Source organism: Ixodes scapularis, unplaced genomic scaffold (genome assembly GCF_016920785.2).
Source record: "Ixodes scapularis isolate PalLabHiFi unplaced genomic scaffold, ASM1692078v2 PGA_scaffold1__304_contigs__length_218370807, whole genome shotgun sequence".
Classification (NCBI taxonomy): domain Eukaryota; kingdom Metazoa; phylum Arthropoda; class Arachnida; order Ixodida; family Ixodidae; genus Ixodes; species Ixodes scapularis.
The window spans coordinates 96,355,165-96,376,432 of NW_024609846.1; the positions used below are offsets into that span (position 1 = coordinate 96,355,165).

A 21,268-nucleotide genomic window follows, 5' to 3' on the forward strand; every position below is an offset into this window, starting at 1 on the left:
ACACGCGCTCTTTTTATTTGCTATGTTTAGAACCGTCACTCTTATTCTCGAAGCGATTTTCGCGTCGTCTGCATTCGCAGCTAGATAAATTGAGACTTATAAATTTAATAGACTGGTTGACACTAAATATTAAGAAAAAATAATTATAAAATATTTCCGGCACATTGCACCTAATGAACGGCAGATGGTTTTCTACGTTTCCGCTTGTTTGTTCGAGTCGCTGATCTCGTTCGAGTACGTGCTATCGACCGGGTTCTTCGCGGTGATTAAACACTACCAGTAATTAATCCTTGGTTAATTATCTGAGCATTTTTTTTTTCTGTACGGGACTTTTTTTTTTTTTTTTTCTTGCTTAATTTTTTTTTACTGGTTAAAGTTTGAAGTACTCTAACCATTCTATAAATGAACTAACCCGTCTGTATTTTCCTTCCTTAGAAATCTAGGTTGCGATAGCTAGCTTCTCTCGCCCGGTTTAGTAAATGAACGTACAAGAAATTAATATATTATGTAATATATTAACATTTTATTGTATAATCTATTAATACGTAGTCAAATGATTTATTAATATTTATGATATAATATATTAATGTATTGATAGATAATCTATTAATCATATAATCTATTAACAGATATACAAACTAATATATAATGTATTGATTGTTTCGTGTATAATCATATAATATATAATGTGGTAATATATTATTATATAATTTAATAATCCTTTAATACGCAATCTATTATTAGCTAAGCTAATAATATTTTAATATTAATTAATATTAAATATGTTAATATTTTAATATTTCACCTATTAATTGCTAAATATACTAAATTATATTGATTGTTTTCTATTAGTATACTGTGTGTATCCATGAATTAATTCACATATAATCTTATATATACATATTAGTAGAATATAACAATAGCTTGATCCATTATTAAGAAAAGCAATACTGCAAAAAAACGCGCGCGTCCTTTTTTTTTTTTTTTTTTTTTTTGAGGAAATAAGTTGGCCTTGGCAGTTCGCTCCTGCTTCCGATACGACTACGGTCTTCATTGTATTCTCGGGCTACTGTATTTGCGTATGTGTGCGTTTATTTTCTGATGAGACTACGTGTTTTCCTGCACTTTTTCAAGACCGACAGAAATGTGAACTTGCGCCTGGAGCAGAAGATGTCATCGGTGTGTGATTCGTGTTTGTACGTGTGTGTGTGTGAGTGTGTGTACGTGACAATGTGAACATTTTCAATAAGCTTGCTGCAACTGCTGGGTCTAGTCCCACAAGCCCTTGAGGCTTTGACAAGACCTGGAACTTGATCCTGACTCTAAGAATTAGCTATTAAAGATTACTACTACTATTACTATTGCTATATTATTCTATGATCTATGAATCATTTTAATATATAACCTATCAATAATTTTAATATATGATCCATTCATTTATTAATCGGTTAGACATTTAGTGAATGCGGGTCATAAGCAGCCATCGTAATATAGGTGCTCACGTGAACGTTTGCAAGCGCATGTTTTGCTGGCCCAAAAAGATTCTAGGGTATTTATAGGCGGTCTGATAGACGCCTGAAATTTACCGAGAATCTGCACATAATAGGGGGTTGTAGTAGATCGTTTTTTCTCCTCCGCTACGGTATCCGTAAAGAAAATGTCCCAGCTGCGCTAGCGAATTGCCAGCCTTGTCTGCTTAGTTCAAGGTCTTGTGGCGGATTACGGAGCGCTATGCGGGTGCTTAGCGAGCTGTGGAATCGGTCCACTAAAATTCCCCAATTTTCTTTACGGTATACACATGAAGGCGCCGTTTACAAACAAGCAACCCGCGTTTGGCCGCATGTGTGTGCAGTGCACGTGCGCAGAAACCAGATTTGCCTCAAGGGAAGCGTTTGCGCATGCGCCGCGCCGACAGCAGCGCCACCGCAGCGGTGTGACGTCAGAGTCGTGCGTTGGTTCATAGTTCCACGGAGTAAAAAAAAAGTCACCCAGAAAGGTTCGATATGAAAGTTCTCTTATAGGCATTCTTAGCTTTGTTGTATATTACCCCATATAGCGTTAGTTTTAATCTACAAATAGTGGAAAAACAATACTTCTAATGTAATCATATTATACCAAATAAAAAAGGGAAAATAACTTAATGGAATGCGGCATTCGCATTTCATTGGGTTATTCAGAAAATGTTTATTATTATTATTATCATTTTTTGCATAGTGTTATTCCTGACTGAGTGCACCCGTACTGAGACCACAAGAATGGTTCCTTGGCACTTGAATCAAAACGTTTATTATTATTATTATTATTATTATTATTATTATTATTATTATTATTATTATTATTATTATTATTATTATTATTATTATTATTATCGAAAGCTTCGGAATGTTAGCTGCATACTTTATAAGTTATAACCATAAAGTATTTGCCGTTCTTTGTAAGAAAATAGATCGCACATGCCCTTTGCCAAGCATACAATTATGTATGGAATTACATTGTCACCTTGCATCTGAATTTAATAACTTTGAAGCTCTACGGGTGCCAAACGTTTCCCGGCCTTTTAGTGCTCAATGTAGTGCTTCGTTACTACTGGAGTAGTAATTTTAAGCGCTCCTTTTTACCTCACGGGAATCTTCGCTGCATCGTTTGAAGATCCCCCGCTGTGTTATGCGTTACGGCAAAAAAAGGTTTGATGGTACAATGCATTCTTCGTCTTTAAATTAATAAACTTCCGGAGTGCGAGGGCCAGTTGGAGGAAGTTAAAGGAAATGCTGACTAATTCGACACTTTAGTACCATTACACTGATTTTGCACTTTAGGGTTATCGTGCAACTCGTGTTGCCGTAGTGTTTGTTACTGCTTATTATTTCTTTTCTCTTTCATTTCTGTTAACTTTGCACCGGTGCCGTGGCCAGGAGAGAGGGGCAGGGGGGGCACTTGCGGGGTCTTCGTCAATGGACCTACCGGTCGAGTCCTGTCTCACAAGCCTGCGTGTGTACTTACATGCGTCTTGGACAGACCCGTACTTGTACTGCGTCATTGAATATTTCTGAAATTATTATTATTATCATTATTATTATTATTATTTGAAAGAGAGACAGCTCACATTTATCTGGTGAAGTTTTGAAATATTTATTTTTTACTAGATTTCTTAGTTGAACTTGTAAATACAGCCAGGAAACAATCGAGGCATCCTAGTAGAACTGTATTTTATTTGTTTAAGACTTTTGCTTTAAAATGCATTTTAACGCACATAAGCTTTTTTTTTTTCACACATGCATTGTTTTAATTCAATCTTTTTCACTCCGCTCGCATTTTTTTTTTAATGATTAGACGGCGTGACGCGGTACGATGTCGATATCAATTCAACAGATGCAAATTTTTGACGAAATATTTTAGAAGAAAAACTATAAGCAAAAAAGAAAATACTTTTTTTTTTTTAGTTTACGCGAGAGACAAAGAAAGAGTAAATGACTCACGAAACTTATGCGTAAAATTCAGCAAAAAATTAATTCAGCGTTTCCCTTAGATGCGATTGCAAACAACGCGCGTTTAAAATAGCGAAGTAGGGGCAACATCTTACAGTATTAGCGCCGAGATGTTTCGGTGGCGCCCTCTTATGGTTTCCATCCGTGACGTCACGACTGGGATTTACCTCGCCGTGACGTCACCAGGTGTTATTCTGGCTACTTACCATCAGGTGCGACGACGAGTTCGGTGGTGTGTTTAAAAAGCACAGTGGAAGCTAGGAGCCATCGCAATCCGAAACTAACAACGTCAAAGTTGACAATATGACAATGCTCATATGCCCATGGTTTGGCCAATCGTGGAAAGCTGACCGCAGCGACGCTTTTGGTCGCGCACATCGCTGATAGTGTCCCATGACTCTTGCATGATGTTCGACTCCTCGCAATGTTGCAAAGGTACGCTTCATGTTTGCGGCATTTATTAGCTTCATCGCGCCAGTTCACCTTGGCTCTGAGAAACCGGATCATGACATGTCTATAGTATGTTGCAGGCTTAGAATAGCGTGAGAAATCCTTCCCCCAAAGCCCTCTACTCGCCGCAATTGGTGGTTCCCTCCTCTCCACTCGCCTCCTCTCCAGCCTTCGCTCTGCTGAAGTGGAAAGAGGGGCGGGCTTTGGGAGAGAAGCTTGTGCTGCTGTTCTTAACCTGCAACTATCTGCAACAGACTATGGTGTTCCGTGTTGCCAGATAAAAAACAAAAGAAAAGTAAAACTTCAATACAAAAAATGTGTTTATTGACAATCACTTTGACAATAAAAAAAAAAGTGAAGAAAAAAATAGGATCATTTTATTTTGGTCTTGGTAGAGCGCCAGGTCAGTAGGGGACATGAAAAGCCTCCCTTCTAACCTCGGAGGATTGACAAAGGGGGTTTTATCGTCAACGCCCGCTCAGGACAACTGCTCAGTCTATAATGATATTGTCCCTAAGACAAGGACGAGCACATCAATCAAGGTCCAACAAAATAACACATTTCTCCCTGTCTGACGGCTTGTTTCGGTTTGTTTTATGATCCTTCTGATTAATAGCAAATATTCTTTTTTTATTTATAAATATTAATTAAAACGTCTTAAACGTGTTTTTTTTTTTTTTTGCGTTTGCATATAAATTTGTTTGCATTTAGATACTTAATATTTGACATTATCCATGATTGAAAGTTTAATAAAACCACACACCAATAATGGCCTCATTAAACTCCAATATATACCTAAGTTGCAGGGGAAAAAATGAACTCCGAAAAAACATGTAAAATTCGCGCCATGGAGTGCCGCGTGCATAGAATAATCGCAGACGCTTATAACTTTCGTACGCGTTTTCTTATCCGGAGGACCTAAAGCAAACTACTCCGGAGACAGCTTTTCTGGTCCGTTCTGAACAGAAAGCGTCGCGTTTTCGGGAACGCTGGCGATATTGTCAAGCGCGTGCACTCCGTCGTCAATGATACGGGCCGGGTTCAACGCGGACATTTTCCGCGCGATATCGCCTTGACTTATCGCCAGGGTCAGCGCTTTTCATACGCGTTTTCCTTTGTTTGTGACGTTTCCTCCGCATCGAACGTACGATAGGATTCGCAGTTTCCTCCAAGTTTCTTAACCCCTGCGTCGTGCAGTGTTGAGCCCGCAAACGTCTACATCTCTCCCCCCTCTCCAATACAAAGTAAAAGAAAGCAAAGAAAGTTGCAAAGCTCGCTCTCTATTGGCGAACGAAGACCACGACGTTCGCCAATTACAGTTACGCGCTGGCAGCGTAACTGTTGGTGACGTCACGAGCAGCGAGAACGCGCGAAAGGTCACGGTAGACCGCGTAAAACTTGTTTTTTTTTTTTGTTTTTTTTTGGTTGGTGTTTATTAGAGCGTTGTACATGGCGGTGGCGGTTTCTCGTTTTCTCTTTAATTAATAGACGGTAGCCTTCCCGCATATAGTTATTGTTCTATCGTATACAAAAACGCGGTGTTGTATGGAACCGCGCACACGCACGCAGATGTGTGTGTCTTGAGACAACTCGTCTGTGAAACATCCAAGGTTATAAAGATTATTTTTGTTTTGTTCCGTTATATTTTTTTTTCGCGGGAGATATTGCGCGCTCATATATGACAGTCAGGGTGGTAGAATACAGGATTGTTTGCCATTGTTAATGCGCGATGCCAACACTGAATTGTACGATTGTTATTACTATTATTATTTTCTGCTCGATGTGTTGAAATCGTTATACCCCCCCCCCCCCCCCCTCTATCTCTCTCCCCGAGATGCGCATGGAGAAGAGAGAGAAAGGGAATGAAAGGGGGCTTGATAGAAAATAAAGCGTGTTTTGGCTTGTCCGTTGTGGCGGCGATGAAAAAGTCTTAATCTCATCTAACTAAATGGACAAATGAAATGTTTTGGTTCATCAACGACGCTCAAAGGCACGGGATAGTGCAACCCTTGTATGCATGCGCTCGTAATTTTTTTTTTTTTAGGAAAGCAATGAGTACGATAAGATTTATGATTTTCTGCTCTCCGCGAACCAGTCGGTCACGTGACAATGACGTTAATATCTTATGCCGGCGAGAAGGACGAGAATGCATGGTCTCGTTCCCGGAATAATAATAATAATAATAATTTCTTTAACAACATAAATAAAATAACAACAGATTGCGTGTTTCTTTTTTTTTTTTTTTTAACGCCAGTTTTATTTTATTTATAACCTTACAAAACGCAGCAAGAACTTTAATTGCGCGCACCTAGTCTTACGCCGTCAGAACTCGTTGGCCGACTCTTGCGAAGACATATATTTGACCGTTCCACTTCTCGTGGGATGAAACGAATTAAGGCCGAGCGAGGGAACGAAAAAGAGATCGAGAGAGACGGAGAGGAGGGAGCAAGAACCAAAATCACGCTTCCAAACCGGACAACAAAAGAACTGCGCGACAGCGCATTTAGCCCGTAACATATCGCAACTTCTTTTTACACAATACGAAGAAGCGACGATAACGCCCAATCGGATTTCAAAGCTAGCGTTAAATATGCGCAGAAAAAAAAAAAATAACTCGTCGATGTGTGACCGTGTGACTCCATCGGACTGAGTCTAGCACGAAAACGACGTACGAGTTGGTACGGTTGCGACGGATGAGAAACACGCCCGCATCCCCACTTCTGCACCTGACGAAGAGACCTCGAGTCCGAAGCTCGCAGGAGTGAAGGTTGCCGTCTCAAAAATCTGGGGGCCGCACATCGGCTCGGTTGTTTGCGGTCGAAATGATTTCCTTTTACCCTGGTTCCTGACGCCGTCGACGCTACTGACGCCGCGCTGCTACCGCGCGCACGCACGCAATGGAGGAGGACACGGCACCCTCCCTCCCCCCGCGAGCCGCTGCAAGTGGACTCGACCCGGCATGCGGTCCGCACAGACGCCATCTCATTGGATAATTTTTTTCTCTGCGCTCTCTCTGGCGTATGTGTCGGAACGCTGTGCGGGTTCACGCCTGTCCCGCTTCGGAAACGGGTTGGTTTCTTTCGTTCTCTATTCGATTCATCGGGGATCCGACTTTTGAACGGACTCGAAAGAACGTGCACGATGTGACTCGCGCGACAACCGAGCAACGCGGAGAAGGGACGTGCAGGCGGCCAGACTCCCACCACCCCGGCTGCCTTGGTGAGTTGATTCGAAATGCTGCGCCGTGAAGCCCAACTCGCCGTTGTAGCTTTTCCTCTGCAACAAGTGGCAAGTCCTTTTCGCGTTTCGGGCCCCGTTTCGAACCCAATTCTTCCTGTCGACTCGTCGAGAGTGAGTTGCCACGATTACGGAAAGATGCCGGCTACGTTTTACGCGACACGGCGTCCAAGTTTAGTCCCGAGGACGCGTCGAACCTTGACTCTGATCTAAAGGAAACAGGCTGTTTGGCTTCGGTGTAATGGCCGATGCTTCCAACTGTTCCAACGGGGAACCTGTATCGTCGGAGTAGCGCCCCTCGATGCTTGTCATCGACACGGGAATAGTCGGCGATTCGTTCTTAACCCAACGTGTAGTGTTTGTCAGCGAGAAAGCTAGTTTGTAGGCGCTGGAGTGCTACAGTCGGCGTTCGGAAAAAAACGATTTGGAAACGTCAACGTGACTTATCGTAAGTAGGCTACCCCATCTCTAGATTGGTTCCCAAGCTCGGCGAGTCCCAACTTTAGAGATTAAAACATTGTTTAACCGTCTTTTTTTCTTTTTAGCTTCTCAACATTCGCGCACGAAGATATGTTTCACAGGGGTGTCTCGTGCGAGTCTAGCAACCATTTTGCGATGGGCTGTGATTCAATTGCTGATAATGGAGAAGGCGTTTGCGGAGCTCCTCCTAGGAACCTAGTTCCTTCTTCTCTCCGCTCGTGGGTCGAAGAGCAGCGCTGGTCGCAAGTGATGCCCCCGAGGTGCTGCGTCTGGCGCTTGTTTTCGTCGAGGGGTCTAGCATCCGCGGTAGGCAGTTAAGTTGCGCGCACGCAGGTCGTGTTACCTGACCGCGGCGTGCTTTTTGCCGATAACGGCTTTTTTTTTTTTTTTCTTTTCGTGGTGATTCTTTTTTTTTCTCTTTTTTTTTAGTTTTGCCGTTGTTTTGTTTGACGTTGTTTGCGCCGTTTTCTTTTTTTTTTTTTTGCTAACGCGATTTTTTTATTTATTTTTTTACTAAACTGGCAGTGCGCGCGATCAACGATCGAGGTGTCTTTTATTACGCGGAAATGTCGTTTTCGTGGCCTTGTTTTCTCCGTCTTTGCATTGGAGAATATGGGTTAAATGAGTGACACAGCATCTGCAGCGGCGCTTCGTATGTGAGACTAAGTATTAATTGCTTCACATATTTATTTTTCGCGGAATATACCCTTTTGAATAAATCTCCCGAGGAGTGAAGAAATTGTGTCCCCTATGCTTCGCATAGTTTTTGAGTTACCAACGTTGCAGCCGTAAACCTGGCTGAGATGTTCGACCCCGTGGAAACAGGCGCATGATTCAGATAAGAATGCTTGCAAATTCGCAAGTGTAACGTCAGCCACCGCAGCTTCCACAATACTTTCTGCCGCACGAGCGACGTCGCAACTGAATAATCGCAAGTAAAATCGCACCCTGTGAGTCGGGCATAATTCGCAAATAACTTTATAGTGTCATCTGCTTGGTGCACCAAGCAAATGACTTTATTTGTTTGCGTGGGTCAGTGATGACCCAATAAAAAAACACGGTGGATCAGTGTGATCCACTGTTTCTATATGTAGTACTTGGACTAAATTATCTTATTGTTACTAAGAAATATGACGTTGTGTACAGTGACCAGAGCATATATTCTTTAATTTGCAGGTGAATAGTCTCAAGATGCCATGCAGACCAACATGGAGGTAGAGCAGGTCAAGGGATCTATGGGACAAGAGGAAGAGGATGATGCAGCTGGAAATGATGACTCCTCCGAACAGAGCCTCAAGACCGAGGAAGGGGACAATTCCCCAGTGTCGCCTCTCAGCGAGTCAGTCGCGGGCAACAACAAGGAGGGCGTCGCCATGCCGAATGGGTCGAGCGACGAAGACGACGACGACAACACGGATATCGAGGAGGACGGACAAGACAAGGCTCGCGGGGAACAACAGCTGGAGGTTCGTAATGGAGAGTTCCAGTTCCAGATCCAGAGCTTCCACATAGTGAATGCACGACAGGGGAAGAAGCAGTACAAGTGTGACGTGTGCACAGGCACGTACCAGCATGCCTTCAGTCTCAAGAGACACTTTCTCAGGACGCACATCAACTACCGATACTTGTCCGAAGCAGACATCACAAACTGCAACATCAATCTCAACCTGGTGCGCCAGCTACGTGAGGAAACAGAGGGGCGGATGGCTGAGTGCAAGGAAGGTGGAGATGCGAGGTCGCTTGGCCTGTACCGCTGTCATCTGTGCTCGACACTGTTTGACACCCGCGATGAGCTCAAGACCCATGTGAGCACTCATGCCGAGGACAACGTTCAGAAAGGCCTCAGCTGCGGCCACTGCGAGATGACCTTCTCTCACAGGCAAAACTTGGTTCGGCACCAGTCCGTCCACTCCACCGAGAAGCAGTATCTTTGCCGGCACTGTGGTAAGAGCTTCCCGTCGCTGGCCAACCAGAAAAGACACGAAAAAATTCACGAGAATCTGAACTTGCCCTACCCTTGCAAGCTGTGTGCTGCGACCTTCATGCATGGCGTTCACCTCCAGAAGCATCTAAAGAAGCTACACTTTGAACGTCTACATCTGTGCAATCTTTGTCCCCGGTTCTTTCTAGAAAAGCAGCAGCTAGAGCAGCACTCGCGAATCCACCGGGTGGATGAGGATGAACTGCCCCCCAAGAAGTGCAAGGTGTCAGACTCGAGGGCTGTGTTTAAGGGCAAGCGTGGTAAGAATTTTGACTCAGAGCTCAAGTACTCTTGCAGCATCTGCAAGAGACGGTTTGCAACATACCTCAACATGTGCCGCCACAAGAAGGCTGCTCATGCGTCGGTCCAGCAGGAGAGACGCACGCGGTCCCTGCAGCTGCGCAAAGAGCCTGTGAACATGCGTTCCCGGACGAAGCCAGTCGTGAAAGAGATGTCCGAGGAAGAGTTCTACACGACGATTGCTCACCGCATCTCTGAGAATTTGCTCTACCACCTGGATGGCAAGTCCTCGCAGCTCAAGATTAGACAGGACGAGTGTGCCTTTCCTGAAGAAAAAAGCCCCAAGGCCAACGTCCAGTGGAGCATGCACAACTTCCCGGCAGCCTTCGACATTACTCAGATGATGCAGATCTACTCCAATCGTGTGCCTTCTTCTGGCAGCAACCCCATATCCAACGATGGCTCAGAGAACAGCGACGAGACAGAGTGCCTTTTTGTTGGCGACATCCAGCAGCGGGACACCCAAGAACAGAGGGCCAATGGTGTCGTCCAGCCAAAGCCCAAAGACACCGTGATTGGACGCCATGTGCCTGTGACTTTTATCTGTTTGGTTTGCACCGAGAAGTTTAGCTCTTTGCAGTCCATCGAAGATCACAAGATCAACAACCACCCCAATGTTCTTTGCACTCACATGGAGTTGGAGGGAGAGAGAGAAGTGCCGCCGGAACTTTGCTGGAAGTTCATGAGCCCTGTTGGGTTCCTTCACTACAATGCGGTGGCCAGCAGTCCAAAATCCGAAGTGCCTCCTAGCACACCAGAGGAGCGCCTTGAATGCACCAAGTGCCATTCACACTTCGCCTCCCGTCTGGACCTTCATCAGCACATTCTCGACTGTGGCAGCAACTCCGATTTCCAGAGGCAGCTTACCAAGGGACACAGTGTCCACAGCCGTTTAGGGTGTTCAGCAAGAAAGCCCGCCAGCCCTGTCAAGCCGTCCTACGTGAAAGGGCGGAGGAGACTTCATGTGGGTACCAGTCCAACAAACGAACCCAAACGACCGTGCAAAGAAAGCTCTCCTCTTGAAAGCGAGGAGGGTGCACTGGATTTAAAGATGCGTGTCTCGAGTCCTGTCCAGCATTCCGTCTCCGAGGTGGTTCTACTGGAAGACAATGAGACCCCAGAAAAAGAAGACGATCTAGATGCTTCCGTTGTGGTATGCAAGAGCACCACTACAGCAGAGGACAGAGAGGATTCTATTGTAATCTCTGGTCAGGAGGACATTCTCAAGGCTGTCTCCAAAGAAAAGGACAGCATAGGAGGTGAATCAAGGGAAGAGACAATTGTAATTAAGGCTAAGGTTGTGGGAAAAGAGGCAGCTGTTTCACATTCACCCGGTTACGTGCATCATTCTAGTCTTGGGGAGTCAGTCAAAGATGATACTGATGACTTCCCTAAAGAAGCAGCTGTAACAAGCAAAAAGAAGAATATTGAAGGAGTGGAGGTCCTTAAAACTGTGGCAGCAGGAAGCAAAAAAACAGTAGCAAAGCGAGAAAAAGCAGAGGAAGAAGACAAAGCGGAAGCTGACCTCTTCGATTACACCGAGGGTGAAAGTGCACCCTCCCCCGCTGCTGGCCATGGAAGGAGGATCCTGAGAAGCAAGACTGCTGCGGCCAGTGGCATGTCCAATGCATCTTCGTCCTCTCTTGTGAATTCACACACCTGCAGCACTTGCAAGAGGAGCTTCACTTATCTGGCTAGTCTCAAGAAGCATCTCAGGGACATATGTCCCAATAAGAAAGTTGCAGGCCAGAGGGTTACTAAGCGACGCAAAGGGGGCCGGGGGCAGAAGAAAGATAGCAGCTCAGTTGATCGCCGGGCTCCATGCATCTCATCTCAGGAAAGCACTGACTATGCAGTGAAGAAGGAAACTTTGGAAGTATTAGGCTGTCGCTCTGAGAGCCCTATCATGCTTTGCGAAGAGACAGACACGAGAGGCCTCGAGCTGCTGGCCAATGCCTCTAGTATGGACAGTGCTCTCCCAAGTCGAACACCACTCACTGGCAGTGAGATGACCTGGGCATCTGAGTTGGATGACAGGGCAACTAGATGTCTGGGAGAAGGCATCGACGCCAAGGGGTCTGCACTCGTCCCCAAGGTGAAAGAAGAAGATGAGGAACGAGCTTCTGAAGTTGCAGATATTGATGTGAAGCCAGGCCAAAGACCCTTTGCTCAAGAACACTCGTGCCCCTACTGTCTTCACTCATTTGCATACCTGTCCAACTTCCGGAAACACCTCCGTGAGGTCTGCCTCCTGAAGAAAAAGAAGCTCAATGCAAAGAAGGGGGCTTCGGAGGAGGCCACCACCTTGACTCCCAAGCCACCTCAGGCGGATGATGGACGTCCCCCGCTGGAAAGGGCTGATGCATCGAATCCTTCAAGCATGTCCTTCAAGGGCCGCATTGAAAACTCGGTCATCAATCTGCTGCGGAACCAGTCGAAACAGGTGGAACTTATAGGAACACAAACAGGCACAGTCAAGGACCAGCCAGGAGGTGCCAACCATTCGTCGCCAAATTTCATGACCTTCTCTTGCCCGGTGTGCCACAAGATCTTTCTGTCCTATGTGAAGATGCTGCAGCATCGTCTGTCACACAAACTCCAGACAGATGAGGCTCCCTTAAAGGAGGAGCGGCTGGACGAGATGGGGCCCCCTCAGGAAACGGACCAGTTGTTGCCCTTGGAGGAAAAACTGTCCGTTCCCAACACGGACATTCCGGAAAACCTAGAGGAGGATTCATCGGTATCTGCAATTGCTGTTGGGGCAAAGGTGGGGGAGAACAGAACGGACGAAGACCATCGCTTTGACGAAATCATGGTGGGTCTGCGGGGAGACGACATCAAAGAAGAGACGGAAAAGGATGGCAGCCAAGACGAAACCAAGCGAGATGAACACAATTATGCTGTGTCCCTGGCAGAACTTGACAGTCTTCCTGAGGAAGAGGAAGATGGTGAGGTTGAAGAGCTGAAAAAGGAAACTCCGGAGCCAGACAATGCTGCTGGTGAGAGTGATCCTGAAGCCAAGGATGCCAAGCCCTCTTCAAGCAAGAAGGGTGCTGCTGCGGCGAAAAAGGGTCACCAGGTTCCGACACCCAAGCGGTTGTCTCCCAAGGTGGGGCTCCGTCGGAAGGTTCGAAAGCCCCCAGGAAGGCCTAAAGGCGTTTCCAAGGACAAGCAATAACTGCATCTATCTTTTTGTTTTTTCGATTCATGCTCAAGCCAGCCTGATGCATTGAGGATTTGTTTGGTGGCTGCTCGATTATTGCCTTGCCTCGATCTGCAGAGCAATACTTCACCAAAGCATAGCATGACCTGGGGTTTTGATGACAAATTGTTTTGTGCTCAAAGACTCCTCACATGTTAAGATTGTTTCCTGCCCCATCTCTCAAACAATGTTCTTGAGATAGGCTGCTCAATAGAGGTGTTTTTGTCGTAACAGTGGAACCGAAAGAGTGTTCCTCTGGAGAAGTGTTTTGCAAATATTGTTTAGAATCGTCATGGCATTTTTTGGGTTCCTGTGAAAACTTGATTTCAGGTGGCAACAATCACATTGTATCTCTTTCTTGTTTGTTTTGTTTAGACGTTTGTAAATATAGTGTTTCTTATTTATGTCACTTTAAACTATATGACATGAAGTTGGATTGTGAATATGTTTATTTAATCTCAGAGACGATTTTGCTTAACTGCGAAGTTGCACTATAGGTGTACTTATTAACACACATTTTGGCTTTGCATCTGTGACTAACATACTTTTTATTGTCCTTACAGTTGCATTTGTTTCTGAATGTGTAAAAAAAATCACAACACATATAGCATAATACCGCGCCTGCCTCGTGAGTGCCTTCTATTTTAACAGGTTCGTTCAAAGCCAAATGATGTCATGTATTGAATGCTCATTATCACATCAGAATTTAAATGATGGCATCCCAAATAGTGCATATGTGCCGCCCGTGTGCCTTATGAAGATACAATCATTTTAGACAGAATTTACTATTCAAGTTGAAAAAGCTCCACAACTTTTTTTTTACGAAAGCATAAACTGCTTCTGTGTTGAAACCGTGTTTTGAAACGAGAGTGAAATATATATTTGAGTCGAAATATTGAAATAAAGATGGCTTCGGTTGAATCGCCCACGTTGTCCGTGAAGATTGCTTCCCTGCATTGTACGAGTGCTGGCGGGGACAAGCACGTTACAGACATCGCGACGGTACTCGATCGACGGATTCCCGTTTTTGTTTTCGAAAGTTTTAACAGCACGCTTATGCGCATCGGTAAGAGCGCTGCGGTTTACTATAACCTGCACAAATAGGGGTTCGATACCGTTTGCGACTGAGAGTTCATTGCGTAATCAGCTCTGCCTGTACGAATTAATTAGAGCTCGAAACTCTTTTGAACCGTTTCACCAGGCTCTTTTAAATCCTCTGAGCAGTGATAGACACCATTCGAAGCAATAGCTCCCTCTAAATAATGTCCTTTGCTTGATTGTGACGGATTTTAAAATAAAGAACGGACGGATTGCAGTTTGATTGTACAAGCTACGCCGCTCTACACTTCACGGCGCTTCGACTTCGATCCGTTTGAACCGATTGTGATTGTGAGCTATTCAAGTCTGGAGCCTCGCCTGTATATCTCAGATTGCCCATTCATATTTTAACTGAAAGTACAAGCACTATAAGCCTTCCTGATTGAACGACGCTTCAAACTAGAACACCCGAAGTGCGTAACTAAAGTAAACAAAATAAACCGACCCCAGCGCATTCCCACAATGCGTCGGTCAGCCACGTCACGAAATGTTTACGTTGGCTTGTGCGGTACCCTCATCGAAGCATGCCGAGGCACGACTGTAGTAAATGCGGCGTCTATAATTCCGTGCCTACCCAACGATTGATTTGATGCACCCGACCGGCGGACGATAGGCCTTTTGCTTTCGGGATGGTGCGTTTGAGCTTTCCCCTCCGAGGCGCCGCATTTTCGGCCATGCCTAACGCACGCCCCTTGCACCCAGCGCTTGCTCTTGTATGTTCCGCTTAGCCGAGCTCGTCGGCGGGCACTGCCGTTTAGTGTGGCATACTTCTCTGCCGGTACCGTGATTTGGTTCTTGGGTCAAAGTTAAGAGAACGAAAGGAAATTAGGCGTCAAGTTACTACTTTCCTCTACTAAACAACGTGACAGAGGTAGCGCACTTGTCTTTGCTGCAGAACGCCCCTTATTTCTCAGCCAACTACTAGAGCTATGGGGGAGTTCTTTCGTATATTCCACCCCGAATCTACGTTTAATAGGCTCGTTTCTTTTGCGCGATCGGCCGTTTTGCTTGCGCGGACGAAGGCCTTTTCCTTCCACTTTAAGTTAGCGTGTTGAGCGCTCGACCGACATTTCTCCCGAAAACAAGTGGTGGCAATCTGCGCGAGCTGTCGGGGAAAGCGCGAGCTTCGCGGCCGTGATCCCCTGCTACGTCGACGCGTGTGTTCGTTCTTCGAACGACCTTTCCGGTTCTTGTCTTGCGCCGCCAGCGAGGCAGGGCGAATGCCTTTGTCGAAGTGCCACTGCGCCGCGCACCACCACCTCACCGTGTTGCCTTCTCCGATTGCAGTGAAATTAGGTCGACATGAACACAGCCGTCATCATGAGGAATTCGAAGGCCCGTACGTTCCTGTACGTGCTCCTCGCCTGCGCCATGATGTTCACGGTGTTCCTCCTGTCCTCCACGCACACCAAGCTCAAAGAAACGCAGGAGTCCCACGAGAAGTGCCAACAGCAGAGAGACTCGCTCTCCGCCCAACTCCAGGGTATTTATCACCAGAAATTGCGTTCCAGGCAGTCCTCTGGATCGCAAACATGCATGTCTTGCATCGACGCTCTTCGTCCGTTGCATTGGGGCTATTACCGAGGAAAGAGTGACGTTGCATTCGACCAATTTCCCACCATTCATGCTAGTGATTTTGAGCTAGAGTGAAGTAGGGACAACTGCCAGTGCAGTGGCACCAAATGTTAATCATGTGGATACCTACCCCAAGCCTTGATAATGCGTGGTGCAAGTCGTTTGCTTCTTGCTTAATTCTTCCGCAGGAATTGCGGCGACGTCAGTATGACGCCGAATTCTGATTGGCTTTGATTGGAAGGATAGTGGGTGGACCTCAATGCCTTGAGGTCTACCCATTTTTTCTTCAATCGGCCATTAAGAGCTCGGCATTCTGACATCTTTGTAACCCCTGTACAAGAAGCAGACGAACTTGCTCTCCGCATAGACCTTTTGCTAAATTTCCCAAGCGTCGTGGGAGCATGCTGAGTGTAGTTAGACCTGCTGCGCATCTTGAAGTCTGCAGCAGTAACTTTTCTGAAGTGAAGACCTAAAACGAATTTCACTTTGCATGCAGTGCATCTACCTACATTCCCAGTATCCTCCTTTGTGTTTGGGTAATATGACAAGGTGTATTCACCCATTACTAATCATAATTATGAGCGTCGTAGATTGGTATGGTTTCATACTACAAAGGTAGTCGAGAATAGGGACAACTACCAAGGCAGTGAAGCAGCGCATGCAAAGTATGTCTACCTCTGGCTTTGACATTTCTTTCGTTTCTAATAATCATGAACACAGTAGACTGGTATGGTTCCAGTAAGTGCAGACTTGCATTAAAAGTAATAGTTGTGTTTGCTTTGCATGCATTTTGTTTTTGTCCCCTTGAATTAGTCAATGCATGTTTATAGCAGTTTGTTCCTTTAACTGGAGCTGCTAGGCTGTCTGAGAAAGAAAGGAAGTTGCAGAAGCTGTAGTGCTTAAATCACCGAGTATGTTTAAGGACGAATCCGGGCAATATTTTCGAATTTAGAATTGTGACTGTTTACAGCTCAGTCACTGTCCCTGAATTGCAAGGTATAATTTATTTTTTCCAATATTGCGTGTAGTTTTATAAATATCACGGCTCAAAGTTTGGTTTCGGGAGTCTACGGCAAGACCGAAGCTATTTGCTAGCGAGGGATGGCGACACTGATCATCAGCTGTATGGTCGCGAAATGACGTCACGGTGGTGCTGCGATACGCAGCACAACATGCAGAATCAACTGCCGCACCACCTTGACGTGACGTCACAGTAATGCTGCGGTATGCGTCGCCCAGTGTTGATTGACTAAAAGCTAACCTGCTTGCCAGCTGCTAAAGAGCAGCTGGTCGCATCTTTAAAATTGGTTTTAGTGGAGCATGCGGCACCTTGACGTAATAGTATTTCAGCTCTGATCATATTTCGTGCCACTAAAGTGATACCAGCCATTTATTTTGGTTTTGTTTTCAACTGGAGCTGCCCTAATATACCATTTTCTAAATTGCCATGTTTTGAGAGATATCTGCATAAGCCTGAAATACTTTGAACTAGAGCTTTGCGTGGATAAGAGTTTGATCATCCGCATTCATTCCACATCTGGAGACTTTGTATCCGCACCCGAACCACGTCCAGAATGCTCTTAAATTGATACTGATACTTTGATACTTTATTCGCATTGATTGGATAGGATATCCCAGGCATGCAGGGGTGCAAAAAGGCATAGCTGCCCATGCCGGGGAGGCTTGCAACCCAACCTGGGGACCCAGGAACTGCGCACACATGCGCAAGGTTATAGAGTTCAAGTTGAAGGCTAGTGCAGGCGCTGGGCAGCCTTCACCAGGGACAAGATATTGTCGTCTTCAGGGGGGAAAAGTCGTGTGAGGTCCGGCGGTAACTGTTGCCACAAAGCAATAGCACGTGGTAGCCATGAAGGCTTGTGACGCTCAGTCCGCGTATGCAGCGGCTGCAGGCGGCCAGTGCGGTGACAGAGGCGGGGCGCATCAATAAGCAGCTGGTGGCCAGGGCTGAGAAGTCTGCAAAGGAGGCGCAAATAATTGTATCCGCATTCAATACGCATCAGCAAACTTTGTATCCACATCCTAGCTGCATCCGCAAAATTCGGAACCGCATCTGACCCTCATTGCGCGCATTCATTTTACATTATAAAATAAAGCATGAATTAAAATTAAAAAAAAAAAAAAAGCACCTGGAGGTTATTGCTGTCTGCTACCCTTGTACAAAAAACTCTGTGTCAGAGTGCAGTGAAAGTAAGTTTATTGTATTCTGGTTTATCATATCTATAAAATAAGTGATCATTGTTCCAGAGACACTTCGCATCGCTGGAAAGATGATCGCAGTTATGAGAACGTCTTGGAGGTCCGTGACACTGATGCTCTGTTCAGAAGATGCGCTCAAAAGGAAGAAAATTTTAATATTTATTTTCCTTTTTGATTTGTAAAACACACTTCAAGCAGATACATATTTTATAAATATGAAAATTATCAAAGGACAGACTAAGTAACATTGCACCATTTTATTTAAGCCAAACAGTAAAAAAGGGGGAGAGGAAAGGTGATCACTCACCACAGCAAAGTACTCATGTATATCTGGTAAGGCGCGAATACACCACTGGAAAAATATCACATAATTCAATATTGGCAACACCTCCTGTCGGTTTCAAATGTAAACACAAACCCTCGACTGCATGCTCGGAACCACATACTTAAAAACAACTCTGTACCAACTGTCGAGGAAAAGAAAACGCACACACTCACGTTTCACTTGTCGAGGTTGCTGTGTGGAAAAACAGTATAGTCAACATGGGTGGATTCAGACTGGTTCGCCTCTCTTAAATTAAGACCCGTCAATGAGATATCTTTCTCCGTTGGCGCACTTGATGCTGGGATGTCATGCACGAACTGTGCTACAAGAATAGGGTGCAGAAACTCGTGCTGGCGCAAGTTGCACCGCTCTGAAGGATCTCTTTCAGTCTCCTCAATCTACTTGTAGGCGAAAAAGTCACATGGAGGCTTCTGATACTTTCTTGTGGCTTTCACGCTTTGGGTTTTCTTTGCCCAAAAAACATTTTCCGCTCTTTTCCTACCAAACAAGAACATCTTTTCCCGGGACGACTGATACTACTTCATTCTTGAATGTTCTAAAGCAATTTTTGGTGAGAATGAAATCTTTCTTGACGTAAAGAATATTTTCTCCCCGATTGGCACTTTTTGTCTGATAGTTGTTTGCCCCCGCAATACATTCAATGATACACTTCATGGTATCGCTCATTTATTCACTCTACACTGTGTGGTCGGACACGTCTATGGGCTGCCTCGGCAAAAATGTAGATCCAAACTCTCGGATATTTGCACCCGATCCGCAATCCGCCAAATCTTATTAATTTTTATCCATATCCGCTAGTTTACTGCAGGTACCCCCGAAGGATCCACATATATGCAGGGCTCTACTTAAAACGAGGCGTGAATGCTCTGGCAGTGAAAATACCCGAGCGTAGAACTCAACCATTACAAGGTTGCGCATATTCCCTCAAACCTAGCTTGAAGTGTTTTTATTTTTTTCCAGGAATTTTCTGGCATAATTGTCAAATTACCGTTTGCAATGCTGCCTGAAGTATATACCATAACTTAAAATCCTGAAGGGAAACTAAGCTGCTTTAATAGTGACTGAGCTGTGATCATGCCTGATTATTTAGCATTCCTCAAGCTAAGCACAAAGGGATGACAAAAAAGGTGTGTGTGAGCAACTGTTTTGGTGGCTTTGCGACAAACTCATTGCGGGAAAGTGTGTTAAGCTTTTGCAGCTGCTCCAGTGCAATACCCCTTTGCTCTTTGTGAATGTGAAGGTCGGAGTACAAGTATCTGACCTTTGCTGCTGCATCACGATTGTATGCACGTGAAAACGCAAATTAGCACTTCCGTGGCTCCAACACTCACATGACCCTTCAGCTGTTGCAACATTAGGTGTTACAAGGGAATTGGTGCAGCCACCTGCAAAACTGCACAATGCGCTTTTACTTCTCTCTGTTTGATCGGCCAAGCTTGTAGTTCTTTGGCTACAAAAGCCACTTCACTTGTAGGCCAGGCATTTGCTTCATCAATAATGAAGAGACTTGTGTTTTATTGGTAGTTTCGTGATGTATTTTTTACTCTAGGCACATTATGTCATCATGTTTATATAAAGAAAAATTAGGCTCATGGGGATATTAAAACACTCACTAAATGTGATTTCGAGCTCATGTAGGAGCCTTGGAGCACATGTAGGAAGGAGCCTTGGAGGGCTGTCGATATATGTGGGATAAGAGCCCACCTTCAGTGCCAAATAAAACTGAAGCTCGTTTTCAGTCAGAAATATTATCTTGAAGATGTAGACTTCTTATCGTGAAGGGAATTTTATTGTTCTTGAATATATGTCGCTTCAGTATATTGATTTTCCAAATTCTAATGTTTTAACAGAATGTGGACTTTTGACGTGAGCGATGCAGCTTTTTAAGTCGTCATTGCAACTCCTAATTGTTTATTTCAGTTTATGAATGAATTGTGCGTGTATAATGGTGGCAAGAAACAAACACTTGCAAAAGCTGTTTCCTTTGTTGGTTTTCCGTGAAGGCGTTTTATCCCTCTTTTGCCTTTTACAGTTGTCTACGAACATAAAAGCAGGCTGGAAAAGACACTTCAGACAGAAACCTTGGAGAGGAAAAAGGCGGACGAAGGTATTGGTTTGTCTTAGATTTCGTGTTTCTAATTTGTTTCATTTCTGAGAACGCTGTTCTAACTTTACTCTTATAAGGTTGCACATGTGGCCTTTGGTTTAGGCGGCCCGGGAGAACACCTGTCGGCACTCTCCTTTTTTTTAGCAGGTGGAAATCATACCTTGTATCCAGTTTGCTGCAACATGAAGGGAAATAGAGCAAATTAGGTCATCTTTCGGAGATGCAATTTCTTGAGACATCCAGGTTGCTTTGAAGGACTTCTCTAGTAGGATTCCAGCTGTCATCTTTCACTTAGAATAGAAAGTGTATTGCTAGAAGTGCTGATGATTGTTACTGCCTGTGGCATAAAACTGTGTTGAAAGCAAATCACAAGCATCGGTTTGGGGCTTGGACTGTGCACCTATTCGTGATGAAATGTTTTGGTGACGCCACCTCGCGGGTGCCCGCCTGTAATGGAGCAGGTAGGACACGAGCAAACGATGTGCTATGTCAAAGCATGGAGTGGCTATGTTAGATTTCATTTATGCCGATTAAAAATGGCTTATTAAAGAAATGTGTAAGACGTTTTGATGAGTGATCTTTCTAATGAATAACAACCTCAAAGTTGCTTTTTATATAAAAAAGAAAAAAAAAAAGCTTAAAAATGTTCAAAGACAAGCCTGGAGCTTCACATTCCATCGGATCTGTGGAGGCTGCTGTAGAAAAGGTTCTGCATTCACCAGAGTAAATGACGTGTTGTCTTAGCTGTGCACACACACACAGTTGTGTTGCAAAGCGTTGCACTCTTGTT

General features: G+C 44.8%; 2 protein-coding genes across 10 annotated transcripts in view; both read left to right on the forward strand.

Annotated features, from left to right (window-relative positions):
- Window positions 1-6,945: 6,945 nt before the first annotated feature.
- Window positions 6,946-14,063, forward strand: LOC8029612. The gene is given in 3 exon segments (XM_002406460.5): window positions 6,946-7,154; window positions 8,829-13,016; window positions 13,019-14,063. Coding segments are annotated over 2 exon segments (4,236 nt in total). The 5' UTR covers window positions 6,946-7,154; window positions 8,829-8,848; the 3' UTR covers window positions 13,087-14,063.
- Window positions 14,064-14,693: 630 nt separating this feature from the next.
- The window catches only part of LOC8029608 (Golgi integral membrane protein 4), a 49,767-nt gene continuing 43,192 nt past the window's right edge, over window positions 14,694-21,268 (forward strand). For 4 of the 9 annotated variants that reach the window (XM_029974748.4, XM_040501226.2, XM_040501225.2 and 1 more), the window contains exons 1-3: window positions 14,696-14,865; window positions 15,521-15,716; window positions 20,404-20,478. In XM_029974748.4, coding sequence (XP_029830608.2) covers window positions 15,536-15,716; window positions 20,404-20,478 — 256 coding nt within the window. In that variant the 5' untranslated portion in view covers window positions 14,696-14,865; window positions 15,521-15,535. Of the gene's footprint in view, window positions 14,866-14,995; window positions 15,105-15,520; window positions 15,717-20,403; window positions 20,479-21,268 lie in introns of those variants that run through there. The other 5 variants (XM_040501230.2, XM_040501229.2, XM_040501231.2 and 2 more) reach the window with 3 other exon arrangements.